At 34.3% G+C, this 21026-nt stretch overlaps 1 protein-coding gene across 2 annotated transcripts in view; it reads right to left on the bottom strand.

Annotated features, from left to right (window-relative positions):
- LRPPRC (leucine rich pentatricopeptide repeat containing) overlaps positions 1 to 21026 on the bottom strand; it is a 104420-nt gene that overhangs the window by 70587 nt on the left and 12807 nt on the right. For both annotated transcript variants that reach the window (XM_033419163.2, XM_004265006.4), the window contains exons 2-13: positions 19443 to 19642; positions 18021 to 18143; positions 11624 to 11745; positions 11461 to 11519; positions 10697 to 10783; positions 9953 to 10079; positions 9476 to 9620; positions 9017 to 9162; positions 8655 to 8760; positions 8466 to 8573; positions 3106 to 3224; positions 1303 to 1396 (exon numbers count right to left, since the gene is read on the bottom strand). In XM_033419163.2, the coding sequence (XP_033275054.1) occupies positions 1303 to 1396; positions 3106 to 3224; positions 8466 to 8573; positions 8655 to 8760; positions 9017 to 9162; positions 9476 to 9620; positions 9953 to 10079; positions 10697 to 10783; positions 11461 to 11519; positions 11624 to 11745; positions 18021 to 18143; positions 19443 to 19642 (1436 nt within the window). The remainder of the gene's footprint in view (positions 1 to 1302; positions 1397 to 3105; positions 3225 to 8465; positions 8574 to 8654; positions 8761 to 9016; positions 9163 to 9475; positions 9621 to 9952; positions 10080 to 10696; positions 10784 to 11460; positions 11520 to 11623; positions 11746 to 18020; positions 18144 to 19442; positions 19643 to 21026) is intronic.

The following is a 21026-nucleotide window of genomic DNA, read 5'->3' as shown; positions in this document are numbered from 1 at the left end:
AAAAAAAAAAAAAAAAAAAAAGGTGACCAGAAACATCTCAGCAAGCTGGAAGGCTGCTGACAAAAAGCATCTAGTTTCCTTAGCAACAAACAAGTGTGAAAAATTTCAAGAGATTGACAATGAAGTGGAATGGATGGTATCATAAAGGGAAAAGGCAGCTCTCATGTATCCACCTTATGCACCTAGATTCCTCAGCTAATGCTTCTGTTTTCATCTTGTCAGTATGGAAAATCTATATATTATACAGAGTAGAAGGCAAAATCAATACTCTCGGATAGCAGCCAGCATTAATACTCAACTTTACACTCAAATAACTACACCTCTAACAGTCAACGCTTTCATACTGAACACTTCGCCTTCCCCTTTATAATAATACAATAAACTATTTTAAATACCTCAAACACAGATAATATATACCAGTAATCTGGTTTTAACAAAGCTTCCACTTACACAATTTGAATATACATTAATAAAATCTTAACTTTTAACATTTCAGTGTGCTAGAAATTGATGTTTGTATATTTATTTTTAAATGATATCTCTTTCACAAGATATGAAACACTGTCAAGATAATGCCATAGATATGTCAAAAATTAAAATTAAAAAATGTCTAATTTATTAAATTAAAACATAGTATAGTGGAAAAATAAGTTCATAAGATTAGATGATCTTGGTTCTGACTCAATCACTAACTTTGGGCAAATCATTTAACATCTCTCTGCCTTTCTTCATCTATCAATGGAGGAAGTTTATTAACATGTGATGAACGTTGTAAAGCACCCTATCATTTATAAGTGTTTGGAAACATTTACTGTGTTTTTAATAATGAGGACTGGGAGATGGCTTCGTGTAACTTAGGGCCATAATAAGCATTAGTTTAGAAAACACTTTCAAAAGCAAGATCTCATATGGTTGTCACAACTCCCACAAGGTAGACAGATAGGCAATACTATCCCATTTCATAAAACTGAAAGAACAATACGGGTATTTGTTTCAGGTCCTATAATCAGCAGGTAAATTATAAATATGGACCCAAGTCCTCTGGGTCCCCAGTCCAACCTAACACCATGTTATCTCCAAGGTCCTATTAACTTTAAAGTTACTTCCAAATTATCTACAAGTTAAACTCATAAACTATCTTATAAGACTAACTTAAATAAAACATATAAAAACTTCCTTGCTTTTGAGGAAAATACTTTCAACTACCTGAGGCAGGCAGTGAGGGCATGAACCACCCTGTATGCCCTCAAAAGTAACTGAAATTAACACCTGTCAAGCTTTCTTCTAATGCTGCATACTTACAAAATGATAAAATATAGTCTAAGTTTCCATTTACTGCTTCAATTCTCAATTCAGCTTGAGAAAATATACTGTCTTCATGTAGACATCCATTTTCCTAGGGATAAAGCATATTTCAATGATAATACACCTCAGCTAAAAATATTTTGATATGTCATTCAAACTTCCTGTTTTCCCATTTCTTTATATGACCGTATTCTGATAATCCTTCATTTAAAAAAGACCGTTTTCTAAAATAATGCAAATAAACTGAATAACCAAACTTCAGCAAAAGCTATGAGATACAGTCCCAACATCCCAAATTAAATGCTTATCTTCAAATTCATATAATCTGTTACCCTTAGAGTGTCTTCCTTCTAGGAAGAGTTTACTATTGAAGACATTAGAACAATTCTCTAATTAACAACAAAATGAAAATTGAATGCACTGATCTATAATGATATTTTAAGACATATAATGAGGTAAAGATCAAATTTATTTTTATTTAACTTCAAATGGCTAATGACTTATCTCAACATCGTATTTAATAATTTAAGTATATGGGCTAAAATTTAGCCAAACATGTTTACTGAACCACTTTATAATAATAGCACAATATTGAAAATTAACTAATCAATAATAAGAAATGAATAAAGATAAATTACAGTATATCCACACAATAAAACATCATACAAACATAAACAATTATTTGTGGAATTACACACTATAATGTAAAGGTGCTGTGAAAAAAGTAGGTTTTGGGGAAAAAGAACGTGGGAAAATTACTTTTTTAACAGTAAAATATGTATAGCACAGTGTCAAAATACACTGTTAAATACTCAGGGAAGAAAGGTAAAGACACTCAAGACATAAACTCTCCCTTGAAGAGGACTGGAATTATGAAATCATTTCAACGAAAGAAAAGAACACTCTAACACAATATTAGAAAAATAAAGGCATTATGTGAATAACCACCTAGGAAACAGGTCTTCTGAACAAAATATTTCTTACTAAAATGTGTGATACTCCGCCATGTTGTTCCTAATTGCATAGCACTTTATTCTGAAAATGGAAAGTGTAACCATTGCTGCCCCAGTGCACTGGGTCAATTTTTCATATGCCCCTTTATAAATGCCTTACTTATTCTGGTGGGCACAGGAATTATCTGGCAGGAAAACAATGCTCTGGGGTCAAACAAAAGATTACTTACAAAAAAAAAAAAAAAACAGAATAGTAAATATACTAAGAGTTTATTATGAAAATTCATATAGAAGTGAAAAGTAATATTCAAAAATGAAAGGTGCAGTTGCACTGTAGAGTGGGATTAAAGAGTGAAACTTTCATTTAAATTTTCTGATATTGACATACTGTCTTTTCAACACACAAGAAAAATACTACTTCACCTTTATAAGACTTTTAAGTTTAGTAGCTACAGATCCTAGACTTCCCTGGTGGTCCCGTGGGTAAGATTCCATACTCCCAATGCAGGGGGCCCAGGTTCGATCCCTGGTAGGGGAACTAGATCCCGTACGCATGCTGCAACTAAGAGTTCACATGCCACAACTAAGAAGCCTGAATGTCACAACTAAAGATCCCACATGCCACAACTAAGACCTGGTGCAGCCAAAATAAATAAATAAATATTTAAAAAACAAAAAACTACAGCTGTTACACTAACCAATATTTTTACAAAGCTTCAGAAAATTATATACCAACATAACCATTTTAGTCTCAGCTCAGTGACTTTTTTTTTTCTTTGATTACCACAAAACATTAGGGAGGAAAAATGTTCTTCAATTATGAAATTAAAACCACACTTGCACTCACCTGCAAAATAGCACGAACTGACTTTACACTATCAAAGCATGGAAACACGTAATTTATGTATGTCTCCTGATCAGGAGTTACTCCTATTTCATGCATTTCTTTGACGACTTCAACTATACCTGTAAAATCAAATTTAGAAGCACAAAGATGAGGAACTTGGAATAAATTAACAAAAAATCAAAAAGTTCAGTTCATTTACTTTCTGAATTATAATGTAGGAAAAGTACTCAGCATTTTGTTTATCTGAAAGAGAAAGAACAACAGAACTGGATAATAAGATGATAAATGAAAAAATTTTATTGCTCCTTCCTTCATCTCTCCCTATTAATTCAGGAGAAAGTGCTAAGGAAATACCCTAGAAATTAAAAGAAAAATGAAAACAAGCAAGATGCTTAGTAATTTCCAGTATCCCAATTGAACAGAGATCATAAAACAGCACTGCTATCACAGAGCAATATGGATCTACAAAATAAAACTTGACATGACGAAATACTGCAGAGAGAAGGGATTAGAGGAATGGGGTGAGAGGAAATCTTTCCAAGACAAAAGTGTTGTTTTTTTTTTTTGCAGTACGTGGGCCTCTCACTGTTGTGGCCTCTCCTGCTGCAGAGCACAGGCTCCGGACGCGCAGGCTCAGCGGCCATGGCTCACGGGCCCAGCCGCTCCACGGCATGTGGGATCCTCCCAGACCAGGACACGAACCCCTGTCCCCTGCATCGGCAGGCTGACTCTCAACCACTGTGCCACCAGGGAAGCCCTGTGCTCTTCTTCATATGCAAAGATTACTAAGCACCTGACAGGAGGACATAGCTGCTTTTCTTTTCTTTTTAGCTGCTTTTCAATTACTTGTAATAGTCTTGTGCTAATCTAATGTCCTCAATGTCCCTTCTGGCCAGTATTGACTGCTTTGTCTGATAAGACACTACAGAGAAGTGACAAAACAAAAACAGGTTTTGCAATTTAAAGAGACCTACCTTTCAACCCGGGTTCTTCCACTTAATGGCAGTGTAAATCTGAGCAAGTAACTCCACTTTTCTGAGCCATTTTCTTAGCTTACACACTAGAAATGGCAATATGCCAGAACCGTGCCTTCTAGACACTTTAACATGTACCTTTTGGCTTGATCCTTCTACCCACCATCCATGGATTAAGCAAGGCAATACGAGTCAAGGCACTCAATAAATAGAACAATTTTCTGACCTATAAGAGTTCATGCTTATTGAATGGATAGAAGCAAAGTAACAAAAATTGTAAATATTACCCACAGGTATGGAAGAAATTCTGTGGTCTAGGCCTACAGGAAGATGGAGGACAATAGAAAAAACAGAACATACTGAACAAAAAGAACCGCAGTATTACAACTCAGTTTAGATCAATATATCAGGCTCATACTAACAAGGCTTTCATTTCAGCCTACTGGGTAGGCAGGGAGAAGGGGGGTGTATACTTCTCTATTTAAATAAAGCTGGAAATGCCTTTAGAAGTCCAATAATCTGTATTTTAACAAAAGTGTTAAAGTAAGCGATTTCTTCAAGATCAGAGACGTGTCTTGAAAAAGAAACCTTGTCTCCTAATTGCTGGCAGGTGCTTGTAACACTACAAAACTGCAAAAACCTACACTTTTCCCTCCAATCAGAAGGATGTGGGATCAAGTCATTTTGCATACAGGAATGATAATACAGCTGCCTATTTACTTCTCAGGATGGTCATTAAAACTAAAAAAAAAAAAAAAAAATGTGTGAAACCCTAAAAATACTAAACAAATGTTAATAGTAACAGTGGGGCTTCCCTGGTGGCGCAATGGTTGAGAGTCCGCCTGCCGATGCACGAACATGGGTTCGTGCCCCGGTCCGGGAAGATCCCACATGCCGCGGAGCGGCTGGGCCCGTGAGCCATGGCCGCTGAGCCTGCGTGTCTGGAGCCTGTGCTCCGCAACGGGAGAGGCCACAACAGTGAGAGGCCCGCGTAAAAAAAAAAAAAAAAAAAAAAAAAAATTAACAGTGATTTAATTTTTTTAGCTGTCTTAAAATACTCTAATAATTTCTAAAATTTAGCATAAGGTAACTCTTAATGTTTGAAAACAGGCCAACAAATTGATTGCAGATAGAAGATTCCTATTCCTATACAAACACTTCCCCTCATCATCTATGCCTCAAATATATTTTATTCTCTTAATTCATTTTTCCAATAATGTTTTTCAGGGAGAGGAGTGCATTCTGCTCATTTAGATGACCTGGGTTGGTAGCATTTGTAACTCATGTATCTTTCCAACTGAAACTAAAGCAGGTTTAAGAAAACCTGGGTTCACACCATTGCTCAGCCAAGTTCAATCACTCCCTCAAGCACTCTGAGGAAGCACACAAGGATATTCCCTTCAGTAACTATAGTTGGACAGGAAGAGGGAAACACTTCTCAATAAGGAGAAAGAAAGGTGATTGATCTGACATACCTACAAATATCCTCCTCAAAAATACAATTCATATTTCTTTTTAAAATAAAAGATTAAAATAATCATATATTAACTTAGATAAACGAGGATCCCAACCTCTGTGAACTTAGAAAATCTAAACAATCTAGTAAAAATATTTCAAATGTAGGCACAAGAAAGTTTATGAATCTAAAGGAAAGTCTCCATTCAAAAAGTTTTATAAGAATTAAAGTAGTTCAAACTATTGGGAAAGATATATGGTTTTCCTGAACAAATTCCACCAACTAGGACTCTTTACTCCACATAATTTTAGACTCTGCCCAGAGCGCTCACTTTACGAGGAGGCAATTTCTTACTTTTTAAAAAGTATCATCTACTCAACCATTCACTCAACTGGCATTTAGGTTTTCATACCAGCCCTTCCTTTTATATTTTACCTCTTTTATATTCTTATTTTCATGTTTCCTAAATATACCAAGGGATGTAGATAATCCCTCAATCACTCTGCATTATTTCCTCTCACTTGGGCCAATTTGCTAAAATTCTAAGAGAGGACTTTTCCATTTGCACAACAGAGAAAAATACTAGCAAGATAAGCCATGAGGAAGTCATTATAAGAATCTTTTTTAAGGGTTGGCCAAATTTGCAGCCAGGAAAATTCTAGAATTCAATGAAAGTTTGATCATCCTATTGTTGAACACTTGGTTCAGTCTGATCTGACCTCTACATACCTTTCTTTGATTTCCTGAAGGGTTTTATTTATTCCTTATGAAACACTCCTCTACATCCTCCATCTCTGTAGCCATTATTTTCTTCTGTTAATTATTTATTTCTACCAGTTTATAATGACTTTCCCCAGACAAAGAACAAATTCACTGCACTAAAAAGAATCTTACTTTCTTATCTTACACTGAAGAAACTATATAGAATATATACAGCCATTTCCCTGTTACATGAAGAAAAGACTGTAGAATACATACTTTACTCTATTTCAGGACTTCCTACAAAGGAGAAAGTACTTTTTAAAAACTGTAAAACAGCTGACAATCTCTTGTACTCTCAAGTTAACTTTCCAGCTTTCCTATTTTTCCAGTTAAAACCTTCACTGATTAAAAAACTTGGTACCACTTTTAAAATATGTCCTTAATGCCAAAATCGATACCTAATTTTTAACCAATAGCTAAGAATTTTTATAAAGCAAGTACGGCATATTTACAAGTGTCTAATATGGAGGTGTTACGGTATTAAAAATAAGTATTTACAACAGGAGGACAGAAATCCTAGTTCTAATCCCAGCACTTCTGACAACTAGATGTGGAACCTAAGATCAGCCACTGAATCTCTCTGGGCTCTCAGTTCCTTCATTAATATAATGTGAGCTTTCAACAAGGCACCTTTGATTCTACGATTCTAAGAAAAAAATGGCTTCAAGATAAAGTCCACTTTTCTACTAGTTTGAGCTACAACTATGGAAAGAATTACCTGAATTCTTTCATGTTTACTAAGTAGTAAAAATGTAGTAACCAATTCAAGTCTAGATACCATGATAGGCTGAGAAAAGGAAATTTACCTGATGAATAAACAAACATTTCAACAGGAGTACCAAAAGTATTTTCATATCTGTGTATTGTGGACAATACTAACATGGCCAAAGATTTTCATGGAATGATGTAAACTTTCTGTGGTTCAAAAATACTAGGGTTAAAGGTTAACTCTTAGAGTTTTCAGAACTGGAGGATATGCAAAGAGTTAATCAACTAGCATATTGTTTTCACAAAAATTTTTCTAAAAAGGATTTAGAGAGTTTTACAGCCAGAAACAATTAGGGAATACTTGTTTCACTATTTCCTTTAAACCAGAAGACGGCTATATATTTAAATAAAATTGCAATATGAAAGTCTGCTAAAAGCACTTTTTTTTGTTGTTTGTGCATTTTGTTTGTCACCCAATGTCATACTAACAACTCTGCATCTCATTCTAAAGCACATTATACGGCGCGATAAAATGAAAAAGACCATTTTTTGTTTCCCCAAGGGGGAAGTACTTCTGTTAAAAGCATCTTTTTATGAGACTACTCTTTCTGAATTACCAATAATGCAAACCAAAGAATTAGATACTGTACTCTAAAATTTAATATTTGTTCAATTCTTATTCATATCCTATAGACATCCCATGTGTACAGGTAAAAGTATGCTAAATGCTTAAACGTACTTAAGAACCTGAAAGATTGAACATTTCTGTCCTTCAATCAGTTGGCTGTCAGGTCATGAGCATTCATTTTGCAATAAAAGTTTTCCTGCCTTTCCTATTATTTTAACTCAGCTCAGTTAAGAAGAAATAGACTGGTCCACAAAGAAAATGGTCTGATTGTATATATTTTATCTTTAATAAGGCTAAACTAATTTCAAACACTGTAAGTATGTAAAATCAAGAACTAAAGAGTTTTTTGAAAAACTTAAAAACAGTGAACTATTTAAAACCACAATCACAAGTCTGAATATCAAGATCAGAGATGAATTAAGAAATGAAATTAAGCGCTTCCCTGGTGGCGCAGTGGTTGGGAGTCCGCCTGCCGACACAGGGGACACGGGTTCGTGCCCTGGTCCAGGAAGATCCCACAGGCCGCGGAGTGGCTGGGCCTGTGAGCTATGGCCACTGAGCCTGAGCATCCGGAGCCTGTGCTCTGCAACGGGAGAGGCCACAACAGTGAGAGGCCCGCGTACCGCAAAAAAAAAAAAAAAAAAAATGAAATTAAGATGAAAGAAATCCATTATGTTTGTTTTTTAAACGTTTACCTAATACTTTACTACGACTTAATTCTATTTTCTCATAAGATCTAATAAGCATGTTTTCCCAAATAATTAAATGTGTGTAGAAACTGTTATACTGGATATCTAAACCACTATTAAATCTGTAAAAGGTAAAACCTAACCTTGAACATTTTTCTCCTTCTGATGTCCAACTAGTAATGGCCAGAAATAATGAGTTCTGATAGGAAAACCTTCTTCCTTCAGAGCCTTCATTAGAGCTTTTGCCAAATCTGAAAGAGACACCATAAAATATTACAAAGCTACCTCAGCAAAACTTACTTATGTGGGTTTCAATTACGAGAATATAGTACCCATTTTTTTGGCTAGTAAAGCACAGTGGAGTGTGAACTGGAAAGGAGATGTGTGCATCTGGGCTTCCTTTAACTTCTTACAGTAGTCTTTAAGCTTCTCTGCAGGCTAGAAAAGAAAGGCACCACATCAGCTGAATCTGCAAATATCCTACCATTTGACCTTCTGCAAATATTCTACCACTTTTGAGATAAAAAATTTGAACTTCTCACCCTCTTTCTATCCAATAATCTTCCAACACAAAAACAAACTTCTCTTAATATTTATAGTTGGTCTAATCTCATAATACGTTCTCTTATTTTAAAGAATATTATTTCACTACCAATTACATTGTCTACAAAGAAAAAATGGACTATGTAAATACCGTATTCATAGTCACACAGTGTCGTAAAAAGAAACTGCCAAAGTCACTCAGACTGTCTTCCCTTGATATAGGACATGCTAATAAAATCTGCAATGCTGTATCTTCCAATTTTTCTGTGACTAAAAGCAAAATGAGGTTCATTGTATCTGGAAAGAAAACAAAGACATCTTTTGTTACCGATTTGAACAATATTTCTACACTGCTACCAATATGAAAGACAAACTTATGAACTACAAATACGAAAAGGATTTATCTGCCTACATGATCGTGAAACACTTCCAAATCAAAACATTCCCACATATTCATTCACTCAAGTTTTTCAGTTTATTAAGCTGACTTTAAAAGAATCCTATGTTCATCTACCACAATACCCTATTGTTAAAGAATGCCCTTTCCATCATGTAGAAATAGTAATTCTTATTTTTAGAAAAATCATGAAAGTAAAAATTGTAAAACTACCTGGAATATATCTTCTTTCATATGTAATTTTTTCCAAAATTTCTGAGACATATTGAGGATATCCAGCTTTACTGAAGCTAAAGATAATTTGCAATATATCGCGATCCATAAGGTAAAGATCAGACTTCTCCACTTTCTCCAGGGTCTATAGACAGTTCCAGAAATTAGAAGAACAAGTTAGACACAAGTTTGTTTTTTTTATTAAAGCTAAATAAATTAAAATACCAAGATTTTAAAAAATTAGAAACACATACCATCTAAAGGTTTAAGACTTCTCTTATGAAACAGAAAAACATTCTATTCCAACAATAACTGTTACATCAACACCAAAGTACTGAACTATAGTAAGAATTCTCTTTCAAGACTGTCTACAAGAGATATCTTCAAAAACATATAAACTACACTTTTCTGCATCCTGCAAAATGTAGCCAGTTTATACAAATGATTTTAAAGTATGTTTATTTATATAAGTCACACCTGTTTAACATGGTCAATGTCACCCTTCTCGGCATATGCATTCAACAGTGCTAGGTATGTGTCTGGACCAGGCTCAATTCCAGCCTCTTTCATCACTGTGAGAATATTTTCTGCATTCTCCATATCTCTGTAAGTTAATTCAAAGAAAATAAAATAGATTACCATAATACTGCCAAATGTCATATCATTTAATCTAGAAAGTATTACTTACGCTTATTAAAATTAAAATTCTTAAGTACCATTTAGAATCGTAACATCAGAAAAGAATAAATACATATTAAACTGGTAACAGATTTCTGAAATAATAAAGATCATAAACATCTCAAATTTTTATAGGTAACTTTTCCAAAAGAGAAACCAAATTAAATAATAATTACATAGACATTAAATAACGTGCCCTCTTTCACTTGGTATGTTGTGACTTAAATTTACCTTTTTAGGAAAGAATAACATTTAGTAAATTATTCTTCAAAAATAAAAATATTTTCCAGGTCACTAGCAGAGTAGTTAATAAACTTTACAAAGTCAGTTACCTTGGATCAAGTCCAATTTTTAAAACTGAAATCTTCAAATAAAAGTTTGATGAAACAGATAAATTTAAGAATAATTTATTTTAAGATGTGCATGTTCTACCACACACACTCAAGATTTTTTTTGAGAGATAAACATAGTTTAAGAATTTTCCACAATAATTTTCTGTAATTTAAATCTCACTTGAGAATAAAACCTTAGGTGGAACATTACCCAGCTCTTGCATGCCCTGTAACAAGAGCACTGAACACTGCCTCTGTGACTGGAAGATCCTTAGTTTTCATAAATCCAAGAATCTTGCTGCAACAAAAGAGAAATAAAAATACTTCTTGGAAATACACATGAAAAACACCTTTTACAACATGTGCACACAAAATTCCACTCCTTGAAGTTCTATCAATAGTCTTGAAGTACTCTTGTTAAAAACACTAGGTAAGTTTTAAAAATCTGATTGTTTCTTCTGTACTAATTAACCTTTAAAAAGCATAAAGTTTAGTGATTCATTTCATTAAAAATGAGATTGTACATTTCAATTTATTTCTTATTTCCTAAACCCTCCATCCAAAAGTATTAATAAATTTTACATGAGCAGAGAAATGTCATAACTAATTTTATACAAATCACTGAAAAAAGAATATTATCAGTTTTATAAATGAATACAGTGTAAATGGTTAAGAACATTTACTTTTGGAAACAGCAATTAAAAAAAAAGTAAAGTCAGCTTTGTACCTCAACAATTTTAAACTTCTGCTCCAGTAAATGAAATTTTTAATTAAAATAGCAATTTTCAATGACACTTCCCCTTTTACAAAATTTTATATTTTATCTAAGTCATATGACCAAATTTGCTAGGTTAAAATACTTCTGAAATAATTTTCTTACTAAATAGAAACTTAAAAAAAAAAGAATGAAAATATTCTAGGTTTACAAGACTTACAAATTTGTTCGCTTAAACATACATTCATAGAACTACATACCTGGCACCTTCAATATCTCCCATATTACAATAAGCAGCAATCAACCTTTGGTATGTCACCTGTCAATGAAATGGGCCAGTTAATACTGCCTAAAAATTTTTTTTTTCTGGGTAAAAATAAAAGTGGATATGACCAATAAACATTTATAATAGCAACTACTTACTCGATTTGGTTGAATGTTTGCTTTCTCCATTTTTTCCAAGAAGTCAGTTGGTGAAAATTTATACTCATTTTGAAGGTAGACTTTAAGCAAAGCATTATAGTGACTTACATCATACACAGTACCTACAAATGAAATTTAAATCAAATTTTTGGAAGAGCACTTAAAGTCATACCCTTTAACACAACTGAAATATGTGCACCTAAATGTAACAAACAAGGAGGGTAAAATGATCACTTCAGCATTATACCCCGTATTTAGACCCACCTATATAGAAATTCTGCCAGAACAGAGGAAACTAAGTACACAAGAGAATAATTACTGAATTAATGGACAGTTACAAGTAACTGCCTATTCAAGGATTAAAAGTTCTCTTACTTATGAAGCACAGTATTCCCTTCCTGTTAGAAAATGCTGACAAGACCCCTGTATTTTTTTTAACATATTTATTGGAGTATAATTGCTTTACAATGCTGTGTTAGTTTCTGCTTTATAACAAAGTGAATCAGCTATACATATACATATATCCCCATATCTCCTCCCTCTTGAGTCTCCCTCCCACCCTCCCTATCCCACCCCTCTAGGTGGTCACAAAGCATCAAGCTCATCTCACTGTGCTATGCGGCTGCTTCCCACTACCTATTTTACATTTGGTAGTATATGTAAGTCCATGCCAATCTCTCACTTCTTCCCAGCTTACCCTTCCCCCTCCCCATGTCCTCAAGTCCATTCTCTACATCTGTGTCTTTATTCCTGTCCTGCCCCTAGGTTCTTCAGAACCATTTTTTGTTTTATTTTTTTAGATTCCATATATATGTGTTAGCATACGGTATTTCTTTTTCTCTTTCTGACTTACTTCACTGTGTATGACAGTCTCTAGGTCCATCCACCTCAATACAAATAACTCAATTTCATTTCTTTTTATGGCTGACTAATATTCCATTGTACATATGTGCCACATCTTTATCCATTCATCTGTCAATGGACACTTAGGTTGCTTCCATGTCCTGGCTATTGTAAATAGTGCTGCAATGAACACTGTGGTACATGACTCTTTTTGAATTATGGTTTTCTCAGGGTATATGCCCAGTAGTGGGATTGCTGGGTCATATGGTAGTTCTATTTTTAGTTGTTTAAGGAACCTCCATACTGTTCTCCATAGTGGCTATATCAGTTTACATTCCCACCAACAGTGCAAGAGGGTTCCCTTTTCTCCACACCCTCTCCAGCATTTATTGTTTCTAGATTTTTTGATGATGGCCATTCTGGTGTGGGGTGATACCTCAATGTATTTTTGATTTGCATTTCTCTAATGATTAGTGATGTTGAGCATCTTTTCATGAGTTTGTTGGCAATTTGTATATCTTCTTTGGAGAAATATCTAGTTAGGTCTTCTGCCCATTTTTGGATTGGGTTGTTTGTTTTTTTGATATTGAGCTGCATGAGCTGCTTATAAATTTTGGAGATTAATCCTTTGTCATTTGCTTCATTTGCAAATATTTTCTCCCATTCTGAGGGTTGTCTTTTGGTCTTGTTTATGGTTTCCTTTGCTGTGCAAAAGCTTTGAAGTTTCATTAGGTCCCATTTGTTTATTTTTGTTTTGATTTCCATTTCTCTAGGAGGTGGGTCAAAATGGATCTTGCTGTGATTTATGTCATAGAGTGTTCTGCCTATGTTTTCCTCTAAGAGTTTTATAATAGTAAGACCCCTACATTTAAAGTGGCTGAAAGATTTTTCCTTATAAAGCAGTCCTTGCCACATTACAGATACCGAGATGGATGAATTGGGACTGCAGTTGTTATATACAGGTAGGACTGTGCTAACAATTTTGCTTATTTACTAACCAGGCTACTCAGTGTTTGAAGGCTCCATTTCCACTCCATTTCTAGTTGCTGAACACCATTTCTAGTCTGCTATTGTTAATTACCTGTATTCCAATGCCCTTTGTTTTCTATGTTTTTTGTTTTTGTTTTTTTTTGCAGTATGCAGGCCTCTCACTGCTGTGGCCTCTCCCGTCGCGGAGCACAGGCTCCGGACGCGCAGGCTCAGCGGCCATGGCTCACGCACGGGCCCAGCCACTCCGTGGCATGTGGGATCCCCCCGGACCAGGGCACAAACCCGTGTCCCCCGCATCGGCAGGCGGACTCTCAACCACTGCGCCACCAGGGAAGCCCTCTTTCTATGTTTATCTTGCCTAAGGCCATATCAATTAAGGTTACCACTCAGCCTTACCATACCAACGCACAACATGACATCAGGGTTACCATATCAATACAGTGCTAACATGTTTTACTAAATTATCAGGAATTAAATTTTATATCTTTATTCAACTGCCTGTGGCTACACAGGCCTGTGGTGTCAGTTTGACATTCAAAGCAGTAGAGTCCTGTTCTATTAAATTAAAACTTGTTTTTAACCTTAGACATGTAGTGTATTTACTATGTTTCAGGCACTGTACTAAGTGCTCTGCATACAGAGGTTGAATTACTCTTCACAACAGCTTTCAGGAAGGTACTGTTATCATCCCCATCTTACAGATTAGGAAAACTGACTCTTCCATTTACCCAAGGCCACAAGGCTAGTATATGACCATAAATTTGAATGTAGGTAGTCTGCCTTGAGAGCCCAATCTCTTAACCATTGTAATACTTTATACAGGGCCTTATAGGAAACCATATGCAAGTCCACATCTGTAATATAATTAGGCAACAGGGTTACCATGTAGTGTCTGAGAACTTTCAAAAAACCATCAACTCAAGCTGAACTCTTAACAATGGTTGGCTACAGCTCTAAGGCTGAGGAAGTTATATTCTATAATTTTATAAAGGTATTTACTCTAGTGTGCTGGAAAAGCTGAGGAAACTGCTGAAAATCCAGATAAGTAACATCTACTCTGGATTTTCATAGATTTTAGTCAAGATCAATGTTAACATAACTGGGTTTCATTTCTTTATTTCTGCCACATTGACATGGTTCTACAGATGACAAAAACGTTTCTGTGAAATTCAGTAAAAATTTTATCCCCATATTTACTATTATGTCTAGTTAATTTCATGGGTCATTTCTTGAAGAATAATTTTTTAAAAATACATAGTGTATCTTTCATAGAGTAAATTAAAATCTTTAAAATTTAAATTAAAAACTCAAAGTTTAGGGACATAATCCTAAAATATCTTACTTTAATAATCAAAAGCTATATAATAGCATTTCCTTATGTACCTTACCATATACCCTTATACCTCTAATACTATCTCATGGCTCTGGCTCTGCTGTCCATTACTTTTAATGTTTTAATATTATGTTCTTGTTCAATCTCATTATGTAATAATTTTGTAAATTGTCATCCACTTACATTTATCTTATACTTATTTTGTTCAAACCTGAAAGAATATCCTAAAATATTACTATTTTAGATAAAAGCCAGGTTTCTTGCTAGATTAGTGCTCATCCATTGGTGTATTTCGGATAATTATTCTCTCTTCCATGTATTACCTTGTGCTTGCCCACAGTAAAAGTTACCTGTCACTTTTCTGTCATCTCACAGGGCTTTTTATGTGTAGTTATGTTAATTAGCTTGGCATTTTACTGTTCAAGAAAAATATGATGTCATCTGAAAACTTTAAGATGTCATTATATAGTCCCCTTCATTAAGATTATATAAATATATTAAATGTGGACCTGTCCTTAATACCAATACTTAAAAACATGTTTGCACTTTTTTGTTCAGAGTAGTTTTTATCCCTCCCTACCTTTGTCTCTAAACCAGAGTTCTAGTGATCAAAGTTTTTTGCAATCCCAAATAGATTAACAGCCTTTGTAAGAAATAGTTTTCTAAAAAAATTACATCTATCTTTTTCCAAAATGTGATTATTTTCTTAGAGAATTTTTTTTAAGTTAGATTTGACTGACTGGCCCCAAGAGTGGAACTGGGTGTCTGGGGAACATAGGTCAAAGCCTTTCACTATAAACTTTATTGAACCTTTTGCATTTGAACCATGTTAATATTAACAGATTTACTATTTAATGAAGTAGAATTTGAATTTTTTTGAAGTCAAGTTAAATTTGCTTGAACATTTTCTACAATTTCAACTATTACTACTTTAGTACCCAACATGTGCAAAACACTGGAAGGTTCATGACAAAGATCTAAATATGAATAAGATAAGATCATCTGCCTCCAAGAGAAGAATATCTACTAAAAAGACAAATTCAGGGACTTCCCTGGTGGCGCAGTGGTTAAGAGTCCACTTGCCAGTACAGGAGACACAGGTTCAATCCCTGGTCCAGGAAGATCCCACATGCCGCGGAGCAACTAAGCTCGTGTGCCACAACTGCTGAGACCGCGTGCCATAACTACTGAAACCCACATGCCTAGAGCCCGCGCTCCGCAACAAGAAAACCCACCACAATGAGAAGTCCACACACCACAACACAGAGTAGCTGCCACTCACTGCAACTAGAGAAAGCCCGCGTGCAGCAACGAAGACCCAATGCAGCCAAAGAAAAAAAAAGACAAACTCACAATTCTAATGCAGGAAACTGATGAGACACTAATTGGGACTGGAGGTAAAACTCTAGAAAGGAGGGATTTAAATTATAGCTTGAAAAATGGATTGACTTAAAGAGTAAGAAACAAAAGAACACTCCAGAAAAGATAAATAACCTGAATAACAAAACTTAAGGAGACATGTATTATCATGATGTGGCCAAGAAGTACACCAGAAGTAATTCTATTTTTAAAAATTTAGGGCTTCCCTGGTGGCACAGTGGTTTAGAGTCTGCCTGCCGATGCAGGGGACACGGGTTCGTGCCCCGGTCCGGGAAGATCCCACATGCCGCGGAGCGGCCGGGCCCATGAGCCATGGCCGCTGAGCCTGCGTGTCCGGAGCCTGTGCTCTGCAACAGGAGAGGCCACAACAGTGAGAGGCCCGCGTATCGTAAAAAAAAAAAGAAAAATTTAGCATATGGCAACATTGAAATGAGAGCCTATCATTTCCAGACTAAAGGGGACTAAAGAATCCCCTTTAGTCTGGAAAACTCAGTTCCAGTCTCGGATCTGTCACAGCTCATTCTGTAACTTTGGACATATTACCTAAGCTAAAAAAATCTCTTACAGCTTAAAAAAAGTCTGTGAACAAGAGTCACGGTGGCAATCTACCAGGTTTCTAACAATATTAATTCAACAACTAGTTAACAAGTGTAATAAGTTCAAAGCATTATTCTACTGGCAAAGAGAAAAACAAAGATGTTATGAATTCTACTCTCACAAAGGATATACAGTATAGAGAAAGGACATGTTTGTGAACAATTATAATAGAAAGTAATGCGTGTCTATCTTTCTATTGAGGTATTAATGTTATGACTACTATGTAAGGGCTCTTTTCTATTTTAGAATATAACCATTCTCACAAATATTTCTCCCAGTTCAACATGTGTTTTTAAATTATGTGACTTACTGACATATAGATATTTCTAGTTTGCTTTGTTAAGATTTTCTTAAATCAGGAATGAACACTGAATTTTATCAAATGATCTTTCAAACTATTTTATTTTTTGAATAGGTACTATTCATAGCCCCAAAATGAAAAAGTATAAAAGAGTATAGGGTAATCAACTATAATTTTTTTAAAAAGTATACAGTAAAAATTGTATCTAGTGTTTATCATCCTTCCAGAAATATTTTAATATCATATGCACATACACATATAAACATTTTTCTTCAGAATGGTATCAAACTATACACTCTGTTCTGCATCTTAATTTTTAATTATATTTTGGAGAAAACCCCACATTAGTATATGAAGAACTCCATTCTTTTAATGGTTGCACCGTATTCCATTTTACAGACACTCCATAATTTATTTAACCAAACCTCTAGTGAGGGACATTAGAGCTGGTTCCAATTTTTACTTTTGCAAACAAGCTACAATGAAGAATATCCTTTTGCACATGTGAGTATATCTATCTAAACTCTAACAAACAGACTATGTTGTACACCTCAAGTTAATATAATATTGTAAATCAACTGTACGTCAAAAGGAATTTTTTAAAGTATAAACATATTAAAACACTGAAATGCTTGATATGTTAATAAATTCTAACAAATAGAAATGCTTGGTCAAATAGTATGTGCACTTATAACTTTGACAGACTAAATGTCTTTCTACTTCGTTCTTTTTAACTTACCCTAAAAGTAATACTTGTTATGAAAAATTATTTTATTCTTAATGCCCCTAGATGTCACTATAACTCACCAAATAAGTCATATCACAAAAAAATATGAATCAAGTAAAACCCTTCCATAAAACTGAACTACAGCATTTATGAAAAGAAATTCTTTTTTACTAAAAGAAAAAGTATCTACACCCTTCATACACATCATATATTCATACAATCATACCCAATTTCTGAAGTTTGTCCCATATCCTATGAGCAAATTCTGTTCTCTCTGAGAGCTTTAGTTCAGGCAAGAGAGAACCACAGCTGCGCAGCAGAAGCAAGGCTTGATTACCACCTCGGCTACCTATGAAAACAGGTTAACGTGTAATATTTAACATAGTAACAATACCATGCAGATAAATATCAAAACTTAAGTTGAAATCTGTAAATATTTTAAAATCTCCTGCCTCACTAAAGATAATATTAAAAGAGTACTCATAAATCAGAAAAATCCTATCCCAATCAACAAGTATCATTTACAATGTTACTACAAGTTTTTAAAACTGATCTGTTTTCTTAGGGAAGCTAAGGTTATAAATCTATACAATCTGCAAGACTACAAAGAACCTAGTGCTTACTGCAATAGAAAGGCTAAACTTCTCAGTATCTTATGAAAATAGTACAAAGCAGTACAATTAAAACCCAAGAATATCCAACTTAGGTTTATAATCCTCTACAAAATATTAACTTCCTTCTCCCTTTATCCACATGTCTCTGAAAGCCGACTTTAAAACAAAAACAAAAATAAACCACTTATTGCATGATTCCATTTATATAAAGTATCCAGGATAAGCAAATCTACAAGGAAGTACACTAGTGGTTGCCTAGGGCTGGAAGGGATGGAGGTCTGGGGACTGATGTTTAGGAGTATGGAGGTTTCTTTTGGGGGTTATAAAAGTGTTCTAAAATTGACTGCAGTGATAGCCGTACAACTCAATAAATCAAAGAGAGAAAATGATAAAAACTGTCTTTAAATGCAAGTTATTACTGATACTTCTTTAGTATCCCTCATCATTAGATTCTACAGCTTAATGTGACTGAAATCATGGATGGGCTTTGGGAAGCTGGTGAATGCTCTCAAACTATATACAAAATTATGTGTGTGGTTTGCACGTGGGCTTTTGTGTGAGCATGTGTGGTTAGGGTTTTTTTTGGGGGGGGGGTGTTGAGGGCAAGTTTCTATCAGATTATCAAAGTTGCATAAGTGACTCAAATAAATTTTAATAGCTAAGTGAAAATGAAAGGGAAATAGTGATTATCAGTCTTTCTGGGAATTTGTCATATGTGATTATCTTAGGGAAAGCAGACACTATACAACAGAAGAAAAACTAATATCTTCCAAGAAAATTTACCACTCAAAGTGATTCCTTCATAAACTGTGGGAGAAGACCATTTTTATTTGCTGATTTTGAAATAAACATGCAAAACAAAATGTTTTACTCAAAACTTTGCTCTGATGAGTTGGAAAAACAGATCACAATCATAACATAAAATCATGAATAGAAATAACAAAATTTGAAGTATCAAGTAATGTGCTCTATAATGAGCTTACCACCAAACCACTACTTAAGTTCAACTTTTTTAACAGAAAATCTTGAAATACCTGAGTGGCAGGTGTTATCAAAGACTTTTTGTAGAAGAGTCTTAGGGATGCGGCCAGTTCTTCGGACAGAATTATCTAGCCTCATTAGAGCCCAATCAAACTGACTGGTATTCCTTCTATGAGAAGAAGTGGCCTCTTCTTGAAGATAATTCTTTTTTTCAGCAGCAATGGCATACAGCCTGGCTTGGCTCAGTAGCGCTCTACAAAATGAAAGACAATTAGAAATAAACTATGTCAACTACTAACCACATAGGTCATCTTTGTGAGTAAAATTTATACAAAGCTTTCTTATTAGTTACTAAATACCTAAATTCATAGCACAATAGCAAAAATGCACAGAGAAGTATAAATTGGTAGGGAAGAAAGTTTTGACCTTTGCTTTAAATGAAGTCACATGCACATAAATTGCATGCAAATTAACCTCTTGAATAACTGTTTGACAATATCTGGATAACTTTTCACATGGAATCAACTCAAACTAAGACAATAATACAGTATGTTTTAAGTGTTTTTAAATCTCCCTTAACCAAAACCAAGTCAGTGAAGGAAAATGAAGATTATGCTACAAAGCTCTTCTCACCTCTGCAAATGAGACAAGAGATCTAAAATATATCTAAAATTCTGAAGAATTCTAAAGCAGTCTTCAAATGCTTTCCAGGTGTTGCTTATTATGAATTATTAAGAAGACCAATTTCCAAGTTAAAATTATACATTTTAAAGGATCATTAACAATGAAAGAATTTCCCATCTTTCTAAATAAATCTGAAACATTTTATAGTGATGTTTCAACTCTCAATTCATATGTCAAAATGCTAACTGTATACTTTTCTAATCATTTTAACAACTGTAACCAACAAATATAAAACTAGATTTCTGCTGTTAAACATCATTAATTTGGGGAAAGTCAAAAGGAAAAAAAATTAAGGTCAGACTAGTACATATGTATAAAAAGCAAACAACCTTTAAACCATTCAACATTTTAATAAAAGAGGTCTAGCATGCAGACCAAACGCTCCAAAACGTGAAATCAGAGGTATTCTACACTGTAGAAATAGGCTCTACCCGATTTACAAACATCAAACTTAGAAATAATCCTTATGTGTGAAGGAAACCCTGTCATAAATCTTTGAATTGAATTTAAACTCTTTCTGTGCATTCAAATCTCACACAAAATTATCTAATTCTCAGAGATTTACATCTTTACCTCCAAATATCTTAGACTTTTCAGAAGTAGCCAGTAAGTATAACTAAATAATACTAAGTATATAGTAACTAAGTATAATGTAAAAACACTCTACTTACTAATTTGAGAATGCGTTTAGGATGACAATCACATTTTTCTAGCATGTGCACATTTTTTACCACAATTACCAAAATAAATATTTACATACTAGTGAGTTTAAAAATAAAATTGTTGACTTCCTATCCTATGTTATTAACCTGGAAAACCAGTCACAAAACTGAATGATTAAGTACCTGATGTTACATTAAAGAAAGCTACACCAGTAGTTTCACAACAAGGTTATGTAAAACACAGAGGCAGTAACTGATACTCGACTAGAAATTCTACCACTGTGACCTGGG

The sequence above is a fragment of the Orcinus orca genome, chromosome 13, assembly GCF_937001465.1.
Source record: "Orcinus orca chromosome 13, mOrcOrc1.1, whole genome shotgun sequence".
Classification (NCBI taxonomy): domain Eukaryota; kingdom Metazoa; phylum Chordata; class Mammalia; order Artiodactyla; family Delphinidae; genus Orcinus; species Orcinus orca.
The sequence above is the reverse complement of the archived record's forward strand: the minus strand, read 5'-3'. Positions and strand labels throughout refer to the sequence as shown.